At 43.0% G+C, this 14,646-nt stretch overlaps 1 protein-coding gene across 3 annotated transcripts in view; it reads right to left on the reverse strand.

Annotated features, from left to right (window-relative positions):
• The window catches only part of LOC135911360 (solute carrier family 23 member 1-like), a 189,421-nt gene that overhangs the window by 129,469 nt on the left and 45,306 nt on the right, over window positions 1-14,646 (reverse strand). For 2 of the 3 annotated variants that reach the window (XM_065443600.1, XM_065443615.1), the window contains exon 2: window positions 74-287. In XM_065443600.1, coding sequence (XP_065299672.1) covers window positions 74-287 — 214 coding nt within the window. Of the gene's footprint in view, window positions 1-73; window positions 288-12,761; window positions 12,902-14,646 lie in introns of those variants that run through there. The other variant, XM_065443607.1, reaches the window with a different exon arrangement.

Below are 14,646 nucleotides of genomic sequence, written 5' to 3' on the forward strand. Positions count from 1 at the left end.
GTCGAGAAAGATGACCCTTAGGTCTTATGATGCGCTGCCCCCAGTACCGGTTGTATCCTTCATATCCCCTCACCTTGTGGGCAAACAGCGGCTCTTTCTCGGACAGCTCGGTGCCGTCATCGGGAACCTCCTCAGGGACTCTGGTCGTCGGCTGGCCGTTGTGGTGAGCGTGACTCTCGTCCCGGGCGCTTCCATCGTGGTTAGGAGACGGATCCTCCTGGGCCCCGGCGTGGGATCCCCTCTCTGGATCCATTATGGCGTGCCGACAGTGGCGGCCTGCTGTGAACCTGAAAGGAGAATACGACCCAAAGGAATAAAAAGGAGGAGCTTTAAAGAAAAGATTGACTTTCAGTCGCTTTAGTATTTATCTGTATGCTTTCTTTTTCTTTTTGCTTGCTTGCTTTTCGTTACAAAATTGTGAATGTAGGGTGTTGCTGCGTCGGTCATTTACAAGAAAGCGCGATCTCTTGCAGACAGATTCAAACAAAACATGGACAACAACGAGAGTAAGAACCACTGAACCGTGAGGTGTTCGAGGTTCTCGAAAGGCAGTAAGAGCTGTCCCAGATGTGTTGGGCTTCTTCGTGTTGCCGTCTTGTTTGCATTGTCTCTTCGGTAGGTTTTTCTGCTTCTGTTAGTTTATCCGCTATTTGCCAATTTAAAGCAACAAAGTATATGTGTCGCAGATGCTTCACTGTCTCCTCCGCACTGCTCTACTGAAAACATGAGGTGGCCGCTTCTAAAATCTTACGATTAAAACACGTCAGAATGCAAAGAAAACTTTGAACGTTCTGTCAATATAGATTTACCTAAAGAAAGCTGTTCTTTCAGGGAAAGAATCATTGAGACAAACGCACTGTTGCTTTACGATTGCACCATCCACCTTTCGGATACGTATGGCCCTATCTGTTTTAATTAACACAGAAAGAAAAGCGGATACTAAAATTGCGTATAGGGAGCTCAGAGAAAAAGAAAAGTGGGCAACGTGTTCTTAGAGAAACGCGAGACTCACAAAGCGCTGAAAAGACGCTATGAAGTAACGCTTTGTGATTTCTTAAAAGACTTTATTTTTTCTATTCCTTAAATGATCCTCCATGGTTAAAGAACAGCGCAGCGGATAGATCCCTACGCAACGTGTTGCTTTATTTTAGGCTCTGGTCTCTTAAACTCGCCTGAACGTCAACTTGTTCGAAATAAAAAAAAAACAAGAAAAATTACCGACCTGCTGACTAAATGAGAAAGAACAATAAGATATAATACAAGACGAGAAATTACTCTATTTACTTACGGTGTCTAGGAAACTACGGTCAGTTATTCATTTTTCTAGAGCAAAAGGAACGCAGAGAAAAATCCGCAGGTACTATACTCCAGGAGTCGATGCATGACAGAAACTTAAACTCTGCTAGCAACTCTACTCAAATGTCGTATTGGGGGAAAAATATCTAATGCACTTAACGCCTTTCATCTCCCAATATTGAACTTTCCTACACAGCTGAAAGACAAAAAACGAACTAACAAAAGACCAACGTCAAAAATATTTGCGCACGCCGCTTATTGTGAAATGCGTGTAACATGCTGCACCACGAGTGTTCGATGCCAACGAATCGGGGGACTGAGAATTGTCGCAAATGTACTGCTCAATCTCCGAGCACAAGGCAGGCACTGAGGTTAACACGGCTGAAACCTGTGCTTATGAAACGCGAACACGGAATCCTGGCCGTCGCGCGCAATGGGCAGCACAAAATGAATATTCTTCGAAAATTCTAGAAGACCAAGAAACGAAAACACTTGGCGGCACTAGAGACGAGGACGAAACACGTGCACGACACGGGCGCCCACTACCAACTGATTCGAAGGTACACGCGCATCCATATGCGCATCCTGCTTGCCTGGTGAGCGTAATCACCGTGCCACGAAAAGACACCACAAATTCAAGACTAGCACGCTTATAAACTGGAACTGGGAGATACATCTAGGAACACCAACTCCTTTTCTGGAAGGGACAAGGGTGCCATTCAGACGCACTTTTCACCTTTACAATTGATATGATAGGCCTATATAATTCCCTTTACGTTTTGTCTAGTCCTCACCCGATGAATCGATTCTTGCAAAACAAGGCGGGATACAGCCACATTCTTTGCAGTGCGTTGCCGTTAAACTGCCGTATTTGATTTCGATATGTGCAACCAACTAGCTCGATTCAAGATATTACACAAAAAATGTGCGTCCCAAGATTGGTCACAAGAATGACTAGAAGACTGGTGATGGAAAACCGTGCCTCGTTGGACACCGTTGCAGCCATGTTGTATGAAAGCGCGTCTTGCATTGGCACTTGCGCGTCCAGCTAAGTGTGGTCGGTTCTGGGAACCAACGATATCGCTGTGGTTAGCACCGGTGAACGTCAGAGATAACGCGAGACTAGTATCAACATGGCTGCAGACAGCTGCGTTGTGCATTCACTCTCATTCTTAATATTATGCTGTGCCTGTGTTTTTCTCCTTCTATGACTGTACAACAACTCGATTGAAATAAATATAATTTAAAGAGCCGCAAAGAGAAATGTTGATTGTATTAGTAAACTAACTTTCTGCAATAGCAAAATCACAGGTCTTACGGTGCGAGGAGGTTTAATAGACCAAAAAGGGCCCAAGAGGAAAGACGGATAGTGACGCCGCCCTAAAGTTCACCGCACCAGTTCGCCGCAAGGTCGCAGATCTTGACAGCGTCTGATTTACCGTAAGTAATTGACTATAGGTAAGCAAGGACTGCATATTCTGTTCAAAAGACGCAAGGGGCTTGAAACGGCGCAAATAGGAGAAAGTACCTTGAAATTCATGACGTCACGCTGACGCAGAGGCGCTAAAGCTTTGGCGCGAAGTCAAAAATAAGGGGAGGCGCGGTCTTCATTTCCTCTAGTAATAAAGCTTTTTCTACCAAATGAATAAAAACTGAATTTCGACGCACTGCAGTACGAGTCCAAGCTGCTTGAGTATTGCTTTTTACTGTCCCCATCCACCGGCCTCATTCTCCTCACGAGTGCGTCACGCGCCTCGCACAGGAGGACTGGCACATGCACTCAGAATTACAAACTACTGACTAGGCGTTGCCTAGCACTCAAATCAACAACCTACAAAAGACACTCTCTCTGAGTAATCGACCCGAGCTAGGACTGCCTAACATCGTAGTTGCGATGATAGAGTGTGGTCCCGTGCCTATTTTTGCCAAGAAGCGTAAGAATTCTAATAGGTGTCTACTATCGGTGCATCGGTGATGCCTATTCATCATTTCATGAGGTGCTTTGAGCTTTTGCAGTGTATCGTGGCCTTGTTGCAGGCGCCGTAAGGCATAATTTTTGTTTGCCCACATGGGGGCATCAGCTTTAGCAATTATCATGTTTACGCACTTAAATACTCGCGTTGAGATGCTATGTATGTGTCCAAATAATGACGTCATTGCGGGTAGTATCACTCATTCATGACTCAGCGATAAACATCACTCATTCAAATGAATGACTCTATGATAGATATCGGGAAAAGGTGTAGCCACGCTATAATATGAGCAGATGATGTCGATCGTTTCGCCCCAAGATATTATTTTGCCGAAGTCAAATACGTGGTTGCCAAAAAATTGCCGCACAACAAAGTTATTGAGCGCAGTCGCACGCTTATGACATAGCATTTGTCATATTAATTCTAAAGGAAGCCATACAGAATCTTGCTACTTGCATGCCATTCGCGGAACCATTAAATATTCGTAGAATAACTGAAAACATCAAAGGCAGCAGAACAAGAAATATAGAGGTGTAAGCCAACAAATATTGTTGGCTTACACCGAAGCTAGCAATTCAAGGAACGAAAAGATGAAGCAGAACAGTGTAAATGTGAGTGACAAAGGGTATACGACTACTGGAGCAGTTATTCAAAATGTCAAATTCATGGAGCTGATTTGCACACTAGATGACGAAAAGCAGACCAGAACTGCGAACAGACCAATTAATAAAGTCCAGTTGCCTCTTCACGCACTCGTGAAAATAGTCATGCTGGTATTGTCCTCCAAGTAATGTGGACGGTATAATCCCACTAAGGGAAACGGTTGTAGATTAAGAACAGTTGACAGATTCATGTGTGAAAGAAAGAATTCTTAATGGAAAATGCGCGCCGTCGCACCCACAGAATGCTTGTCCCTTGATGTGCCAAAGGAGAATTCCAGTTAGGAGCACCTGACCCCTCAGCATGTTCAGACACTTCATTTGAAATTTAGAAGACATGCAAGACGTGTCCTGCAAACATGCAAGTAATATCCCGGGGAAAAGCGGCAGAAAAAGATGGAATAAGAGTCTATTTCATCAAATATAGAGGAGATATTATGCTTCAAATGTTTGCGACCCTTTATACGCAATGCCTCACGACTTGAAGTGTACCAGAGAGCTGGAAGGATATCAACACTATACTGATCCATGATAAGGAAGACGTTAAAGAAGTAAAGAATTATAGGCCCATTAGCTTGCTTTCACTGTTGTACAAATATTCATGAAGATTCTTTGCCGCAGAATCAGGGAAACACTTGACTGCAATCAACGAATAGAACAGGCTGGCTTCAGGAAGGGCTGCTCTACAATGAATGACGTTCATGTCATCAATCAGGTAATTGAAAAATCTGCGAAGTACAATCAGCCTATCTAGATGGCTTTCATAAATTATAAAAAGGCATTTGATTCAATCGAAATACCGGCAGTCATGGAGGCATTGCGTAATCAAGGAGTACAGGTGGCATTCGTGAATGTCTTCGGAAATATCTACAAATATTCCACAGCTACCTTGCTTCTCCAAAAGAAAATTGGAAAAATTTATATCCAGAAAGGGGACAGGAAAGGAGACAATATCTTTAACGCTATTCACTACATGCTATTAGACTCGGAAGGCTCGGGAGTTAGTATCATCGGCGAATATCTCAACTTTCCGTTTGGAGATGATATTGTCCTGTTCAGCAACACTGGGGATGAATTGCAACAGATTATTGAGGGCCTCAACTGAAAAAGAAAAAAGAGTTGGGTTGAATATTAATATGCAGAGGACAAAGGTATGGTTCGATAGCCTGGAAAGGGACCAAGGATTCATGATTGCCTGTCAGCCTCTAGAGTATGTCCGTGAGTACGTTTATCTAGGTCAGGTACTCACACGGAACCTTCATCATGCGAAGAAAACTTACAAAAGAACAAAAATATGTTGGAGTGAATACTGCAGGCACTACCAAATCCTGACTGGATGCCTACCATTCTCGTTGAAAAGAAAAGTGCACAATCGTTGCATTCTACCGGCGCTAACATATCGGGCAGAAACTTGGAGGTTAACAGAGAAGCTCGAGAACACGTTGAGGAGGTCGCAAAGAGCGATGGAACGAAGAATGTTAGGCGTAACGTTAAGAGACAGGAAGACAGTGGTGTTGATCAGAGAACAAACGGAGATAGCTGATATTCTAGTTGACATTAAGAGAAAAAAAAATGAAGCTGGGCAGGCCATATAATGTGCAGGGCAGGTAACCAGTGAACCATTAGAGTTACAGAATGGGTGCCAAGGGAAGGGAAGCGCTGTCGAGGATAGCAGAAAATTAGATGAGTTGATGAACTTAGGATGCTTTCAGGCGAAGGTTTTAATCATATACCGCAAGACAGGGTTAAGCGGATCACACTGGGAGAGGCCTTCGTCCGGCAGTGGACATAAAAATAGGCTGATGATGATGGAGATGGTGATGACGATTATTAATATTTTAACATGACAAGGACAAGCAGGCGGTCCCATGCTGTTTTGGAACCAGAAGCGATAACAAACATTGCATGCGATTCTAAATTTGTTGCTGGTGAAACACCCACCTAAATACGCTACCACCGCTGCCTGCCTCGGATCCTGAGTAACGCAGAGGAAACGAGCCGAGCAACGAGGAAGCGAGCGACGTTACAGGCCTACATCATACACGTTGCAAGTCTTTGTTATAGCCAAGCAGCATTCTTCGCTCTATTCTACAGATTCTTTCTGCTTCGCACAAGTATTACAGAAGAGATTTCACAACGCTATTATTTGTGAACAAGGCTCCCCTGCGGAAACCGAAACGTCAAGTTTTTAATAAATGCTTCATCTTAGTCGGCGTCTGTTTAGTTCTTTCAACTATTAATTTCGTTCATTCTGGGCATCGTCCAACGAGGGAGCACGATTGACAACATGAATACTTTTTATACTCGCCTCCGGCCTTCCACCCACCATGCTACCCCTTTCTAAGTTCTGCGCATCGTTCTGTGCAGCTTCGGAGAGAAGTATTCGGCCAACTACCGAGATTATAATGGGTGATAGCAGTAGAATGCGGACGTGGAGCAGTGTTTAGGACACTGGATTTGAATCCCAAGTAAGCGCTCGTTCAATCCTCCATCACAGTGGGAATGGACGAAAGCACACGCTTCATTACTTAGCTCACAACTTCCGTCCACGAACAACAACAAAAAAAGACCGCACCTAAAACAACTTTGAAGCATGCTGGATGCAGCGATGATCAGGCCAACCTAATAATCATTGGCTTCCGTTAGCATTGCGCCAAATGAATATCGGTAATTTTGAATATGCACTGGCTACTGACATTAGAAGAAACTGATCTCCTTCCACATCCTATTCTTCGAATAGATATCAGTGACGAGACTAGATTATGAGAACAATTTTCACCCGCCAAATTGTTCAAGGGCTGCTGCACTTCCACTGAAAAGAGAACTACAAATTTACGGCAGTTGTCATCCATTTGACGTCTATTAGAATAACCTCTTCAGTCACGCGGCACATATCTGTGTGTGACTTGTCTTTGCGAATCATGTTCCCTAGTCGCAAGGAAAAAACAGTAACCTGAAAATTGATCTTCCAGTAAATTGAACATTCTGCCTACTCAATATGACTTCATTGTTTTTCTCTCCATTGTTAAGTATTGGTACTCATGACAAGGTCTTTGAAAGCGCTACCATCTTTGACGACGGTATGTTCGATGTGTCAGGTTCTATCAGCCATGGAGAAAGCAAACTTTTTTTTTCTTTCTTGTAATACCTTCAGCCAATATATAAATTGTGGATATGCCTTGATCCGGTGATTATCTCATCTGTATAAAATGATATTTATTTATTTATTTATTTATTTATTTATTTATTTATTTCGTTACTACCAGGGCCATTGAGGCGTTACAGAGAGGAGTGGCAAATATTTATACAAATAAAAAAACGAGAGTCTTAAAATAGGTGATGAAGAAACGCAGATTTTAAAGCTTCAGGTTCAGGAATGGAGACAATGCAGGCCGGCAGGTGGTTCCAGTCTGAGCTGGTATCGGGGAGGAAATAATAAAAAAAAACTGGTTAGTTCTGCAACTTGGAATGTCTACTTTGAATCGATGATCAATGAGCGATCATACGTAATTTAGAAGAGTAAGAGAGTTTGTTTGAGTGATTCGTTTGCGTAATATATTTAGTGGAAAGTGGATAGCCGGGAAAGATGACGGCGCATGGAAAAATCTGGAAGGTCTAGGGTTCCTTTCATAAGTGTGACACCAGATGTGCGAGAGTAGTTAGTCAAAATTCTGAACAGATTCACAATTCTGAACAGACAGTTGAACAATTCTGTTCAGATTCACCAATTCTGGACAATTCTGAACTGATTCTAGAGTATTAATTAATGACTTTATATTAGGGTCCCATACGGAATGCGCGTATTCCATCTCAGTTCAAACAAACGTTTTATACAAAAGCAAAGCAAGTGAAAAATTACGGCGAACGAAACCAATCATGCGATTAGCGTTGTTAGATATGTATTCGGAATGCGTTTTCCTTGAAAGGTCACTGCTGATGTGGATGCCAAGATATTTATACACGGATACAAATGATAAAGGAGAGCCGTTAAGAACATATAGGTGCGGGTTAGCTTTGGAAGGAACTCGTGTTACTTTCATTGCTTTGCGTTTGGATGCATTAGGTTTCACGAGCCAAGTGTCGTACCATGCAGAAATTCTATTCATATTCTGAAAAACCGTAGTATCAGAAGGGTTATAAATTTCTCTGTATACAACACAGTCGTCAGCGAACAGCCTGATAGATGATGTTACGAGATCAGGAAGATAATTAATATAGATTCGGAAGAGGAGAGGTCCTAGTACAGATCCTTGAGGAACACCTGATCTTACTGATGAAATATTAGAGTTATGGTCATTAGCTGTCACCTACTGAGTGCGATCACGCAGAAAACATTCATTCTATTTTAACACGACATCAATTATGTTTAGTTTACTAAGTTTAAAAAGCAGAAGAGGATGAGACAAGGTATTAAATGCTATAGTGAAATCAATGAATATACAATCAACGACGGAGGAACGATCCAAAGCTGCAAAAACATCCTTAGTAAAAGCGATATAACATGGCTGGCTTTATAATAAAGGGAAAATAATTGATCTGTAATTATCTGTGGTTACAAGAAAATGTACAAAGGATTAGCCTACTACCATCTCTTACTTTTAATGAAATCTGCAGGACCTAGGACTAAAATTATGCATCTTTCACAATATTATCAACAGTTCATCATAAATCATGACTGAACAGGATAAATAGGTTACCATTTGGCTGAAAAAAAAAACAGTGGATCACGGTATGAAAAGAAGTTGAACGAAATATTCAGCAAATCGAATGGAAAATTTTCCAATAGCTCCGTGGATGACGTCATTGTTTCCCACAGGGCAAAGCAGAATCATGAGGGGAATTTCGACTAATAACTCCAGAGACAAAGCGACACCGGACTTCAGTTATCATTAAGAAAATTCAGTTTCGTTTCTTTTTTGCAAGCAGGTAGTACTCCCTGGAAGAGTCTTTGATGAGGGAATTGATAGCTCAAATGAAGAGACCCTTCAGTCCTCAAAGAAAAAAGAAAAACGGTTGATAAAATCACTCGAGGTCGGTGATAAAGCCTTTATTTGAGTGTTTCTGAGACTCACGATCCATTTCTGTGCATAGTAAGGGACTATGCAAGGAAGACGAAATGCCGTACTAAGTTGGCTCAAGAGGGTGTGCCATTTACGAAGCCTTAAGAATGAGAAGATCCCTACGCCGTGTCTACCTGCGTCGTCTAGACGCTGACGTCGTCCGGCGAACTTGTCTGCATCAAAAGTTCCCTTTCAGTTTCGCACCAATGCATTTAATATACCGCAACCCGCCACAGTGGCCGTATTTAGATGGCGTTGAAACGCAAGAATACTCGTGTACTTAGGTTTAGGTGTAGGCAGCTATAAAGTAAATACTCGTGCGCCTATATTTAAAAAAACCCAGGCAGTGTGAAATTAACCCGAAGTCCCCTACTATGGGATGATTCATAATCAGATCGTCTTTTAGTTACGTGAAACTAGAGATTTTTTTTTAAATAGAGGACGCGCTGTCCCTTATTAGCAAGATGTTACCGAACCCCCCGGAAAAAAAAGAAGAGGTTACAGGTTACTTCCACTTTCTACAATTCCTGGTGTTCGAGAAGGATATGCTTTACGTATGTGCATAGCTAGACACGGCAGAATTATCTAACAACAGAGATATAAGCAGTGGTGGTGGTGATGGCCTTGGGGGATCGCAAAAGTTACCAGGAAGGTATATACAATCAGTGATCTTCTGTAACACTGTTCTCCCTTCTATAACCAACGTCAGACTCTCCAGTGTGCCTTGAATGGAGTGGATGATAGGTCATTTACAGAAGCAAAGGTCTTGGGAGCCTGGCCTCACAGCTCATTAGCCCAGAAAGCCATTCGAGCGCTTCTTCAGTGCCTGAAGGCAACAGACTTGAGGACCCGACTGCAGACATGCTGCAGCTAGCTTTGTGCACGTAAAATTCCGATATGGAGCCATGTCTTCTCTCTCTCATTCCCCCATCCCCCTCTTCACGTGTAGGGTAGCAAACTGGACCCAGTCTGTTTAACCTCCCTGCCTTTCCTTCATTCTTTCTCTCTGTTACAAGGAAATCTTTTTGTAGTGCTAACAACCTGGCGTTGATTTACATATTAGAGCTTTCGCAGCCCAACGGGATAATGGCTCGATGAACTATGGACATGCCGCAATTCAGCTTTGAATGGAATTCTGTGGTTTTACATGCCAAAACCAGGATTTGATTATGAGGCACGCCGTAGTGGGGGATGCCGTATTAATTTTTACCACCTAGGGATCTTTAACGTGCCCCAACGTATAGGACACGAGCGTTTTTGCATTTCAGCCCCACTGAAATGCGGCCGCCGTGGTCTGGATTAGATCCCGCGACCTCGTGCTTAGCAGCCAATACCATAGCCGCTACGCCACCGCTGCGGTTGATTCAGCTTTGTTATTAAATGCCGTGATACATCTGATTTGGTTAAAAGACATAAGATATGGAGGTGAGGAATCGAAAAGTGGATATTCCAAAAACAAAAGCGACGACCTTCGTTTTAGCGAAAAACGTGGTACAGTGTGGGAAAATATTCGCCGAGAGTTTTACCACACCATTGTAATGTCCGAAGTACAAAGAGGATCTTTGGAGACATACCATAATGTAACCCAGCGTTTTACTCGAAAGCACGTAAAGGATTACACCATTAATTAAATGAGGCATTGTCATCAATTCCCCCTTGTTTAAGCTAAATATAAGCTTCAAAGGGAGAGGACGGGTTTTTAGGAGTACTGCAATATCCATTTTGAAGTTGTTAACATTGTTTTTGCGGAAATCGAAATAAGTCCTGCGATGAGTCAGGAGGATGGAAGAGTTCCTCGCCTCTTTGAACAAGTGCACGTGTTTAGTCGCCGCGAGTGCGAAAGGAGAGAGCGCGCGAGCTGTATGATATTTTGGCTGGAATGAGAAGTCCTTGAAAATGTTATAATATAATGGAGGCGAGAGGCTGCAACTATGCTTTGTAGCATGAACCATCATATTTCGCTTCTCGGAACCTTACCGTCCAGGAGCAAGAAGTGAATTCCCTTGCAGAACGAATTAGGAGGCATTCGCAATGCTGTTCGTCCGTTGATACTTTGAGTTGAAAGGCATCTTAAATGCCTCTTTGAAGCAGCTGTCTTGTGCCGTAACCAATCCTATATTCAGCAGGCTTCGGATGCAGTACACATTTTGCAGCGTTTTGACACTTCACGGCTGCAAGGGGAACGCCCTATTGGGCCTCGTAAATGGAACAGATGTAAAGAAACGCCTCATGGCTCTTCAGCAAGGTCAGAAATATAAAACAACAATGAAGCCTCCGGCAGCCCAAATGTGCGTGATATCGACTATGGTTCATTTTTACTGGTTTGAAAGAGGCTTGATACGCAAATGTTCTTCACGGGACTATGCTTTGGGCTCAAGACAGCCAAAGAGCAAGTACTGCTGAAGGAGATCTATCACTAAGGACTGCATTCTCCTCAATACTATACTACAGTGCTTTTCTGTGGGAGAATAATGAAAACATTGAAGGGCTTGTGGTTTTACAAACAAGAGCTATACGCATAGGTAAAGTATCCTTATCGAACACCAGGAATTGTTGAAAGACATATAGCAGTGTCCATCTGTTCTTTACACTCCTATAACCTAAACAAATTGCGACATAGCTCATTGAAGACAGCTTTCGTCTAGTAGTTGCTTTTTGCCGCACTGGCATGATTTATTTGTGGCGGGGGTGGGCGAATTTCTTTCTTCTTTAGCTATATACTCAGGGAGAGGCTAATGTCGAGCAGTTGGTGGGACCACTGCTGAAAGAGATCAGGGAGACTTGACAAAATTTCTGTGCACGCCTAGCCAAAACAGCTGTCTTCTGTAAATGTTACCACTAAGGCAAAGTGCGTAGTCATCATAGGGGATCAGCCATATTAAGCCGACACGCAAAACAAGCCAGACGTCGGAAGAAAAGTGAAATAAGGAATGTCAAGCAACTAAACATACACGTATATTTAATGCACCGCGGCAATAAGGAGCAAACATAACAAAACTTATGCAAAATATGCTTAATTTTTAGAAAATACTCACATACGTTTCGAATTAATGTAATATTGAAGAGAGATGGTCAGATGAGCGCACATGAAACCTTCGAAGACATTTATATCTATAAGGAAGGTGGGAACTTCACAAGAGCTTCATATTTTGGTTTTAGAAAAAATGACAGCCTTGTTCTGGACAAAATTCATCAAAGGGAAGCTGAAGTATGCAGGAGCGCGCACCGCAAGGACGACTTCATAGGAATAGGTAGGTTGTTCTTCTGAGTAGGAGAGCGTTTGTTCACAGCAGTAAGTGTCGCCGCCAGAACACTTGAGTGCCTGCTCGTTGGACGTAATCTGCAGTGAGTCTCTGCACGAAATCTGATGGCAATGATGGCAGGTGACCGCAGGTCTCCTGTGCAAGGGTTAACACGCCGCTGGGACGAACTTCACAGCTTAGTGAAAGACCGTGCTTCTTTAGGTGAAAAGGCGGAAAGGTAGCGCAGCCTCATGCTACGAGTGTGGTAATGCTGCACACCAATTTACTACTGTTTAAAAATGCGTCTGAAAAGATCTCTTACAAATATTTGTAAAAGGTCTGTTCGACGATCTTGTCACCTTCGGATGGCATAGCGATAAGCCTCGTCAGAGCTTTCGCTCTTTTTATGTGCTGGATTATGAAAACATACACAACCAAAGCGACAGGATAGATACGTGCACCACAATACGCACTGTGGTTTTCCTATGAACCAAAAGAATACCCTTACGTGTCTGAATTGTACAGGCTTACCTCCGCAGTTAGGACCTGGCCGAGCGCCACGAGGTAGTTTCTAAGCTCCTGATGTGCAAGTGTTTCTTCCGAGGTCGGGAGTGTGAAAGAATGGGACACTTGCTATCACTGCCGTCAATTCACAGGTGGGGGCGGGAGAAGCAGGGGGTGTAATTCAGCAACTACCGTGAGCCTCCGCCGCTAATTGGCGGCTGCCGCCCCCCCCCACCCCCCACAGGGGCTGTGAACGAAACTCAGAGCAGCAGATAGTGGAGGATGCTTTCGACCGGCAGCAGCATGTCTCTACGAAAACGTTGACACAGAATTGGTGCTCTTAACGTTTATGGTTATGATCACTGTCTGGCGACGCTCGAAAAGGTGCTGAGATATGTCGCCCAACCCCACGTCCCCGTCTTCGCCCCGTGGTATCCACATTGCCCGATAGCTGCTCGCGTCATTGCCGCCGGCTGGGGTCTTTTCCAGAGCCATTTGACTTTCTCCCGCTGGGCTTCGTAACCTGGATGGCGGGCAGATGGGGCTAGTTAGTATTCGAGTGCTTTTATTGCAAGGCATATACCTCGATGCAGTAGACGTATAGCTTGAGCAGTAAGGACTACGAAGAGCCACATTTAATCCCTGTAAGTTAGCAGCGCGATCAGAACAGCGAAAATTGTGAAGTGCGAGAGAAGCCAACGCTATTGTTCGACATAAGAAAAAGTTGAGGGTCCTTGTTTGAGGAGTAGCTTGGAGAAAGCTCAAAAAATTTATATATATATATATATATATATATATATATATATATATATATATATATATATATATATATATATATATATATATATATATATATATATATATATATATATATATATATATATGTGTGTGTGTGTGTGTAAAGGATCCGCTTTCGTTAAACAGAATCAAGTAGCCACGAAAATACGTTCCATTTATGAGAAGTTATATTTATCGCTAGCGTGCGCTCAAGACCACACAACATTCTGTTTTGATTAAAGGGTCATATGCTTTGCAGCAGATCTGAGTACAAGGCTTCTGCTTCCAAAGTTTCTACATGCACGCAGCCCTGGAACTAGCAGCACAAAACATAACCACAAAAAGAAGCAAAACCATAAGTTAGCAGAAAGCAATTGCCGGTTTAGGAGTCGTCAATGAAGTTGATCTTCGACTGTGATCCCGGATAAAGAGACGAAAATCACATGTTACAGCTGCGCAAATGTAATGCCATAATTATTAATCTCGGCCTACCGTTGATTGCATTGCCTCCAAGTCCAGCCCTGCAAAAACAAAAAAGCCCTCTTCTTTAAAAAAAATATATTGTGTGGTAGCCTAATAAGATATGGAACCATGACCACAGAATTATCTCGAAAAGTATATGCGCACATCGTAGCGAAGCGTCTATATTGAAGCTCATACCGTCAAAACATGCCCATCTATGCGGATGCGTGACAATTCCGGTGGAACAAGAATTTTGTGGGATGTAACGTCGAGAGCGCAGAAAATAACGACTCCTGCTAGCGATACGAGCATGCACTGCATCCCACATCTGCATGCACACAAACCCGTGTACTGCAGTGAGCTCCATTCCTACTTTAGGAACTTCAAAAGAACACAGATTCCTCAGAGCTCCTTTGCATTCTAAAATAAGCGATTATTTCAATTTTATTTTTTGCATCTAATTGTACGGTAAAACACCTGAAATAATGATGACGCTGTTTCATACAGACTCTCAGCTCCCGACAGGCTGCGAAATCTTAAGCTCGCCTCTGTAGCAGCTGGCTTCTATAATTGCAATATGTGGTTACGTAAAACGGTGTTTTTTTCTCTTTTATTTCCCGATAACGTACGCAAGCAAAGATGCGAAACGTCTTATTAAACAGCGCGCACCACA

This window comes from Dermacentor albipictus, chromosome 1 (assembly GCF_038994185.2).
Source record: "Dermacentor albipictus isolate Rhodes 1998 colony chromosome 1, USDA_Dalb.pri_finalv2, whole genome shotgun sequence".
Taxonomy (NCBI): Eukaryota; Metazoa; Arthropoda; class Arachnida; order Ixodida; family Ixodidae; genus Dermacentor; species Dermacentor albipictus.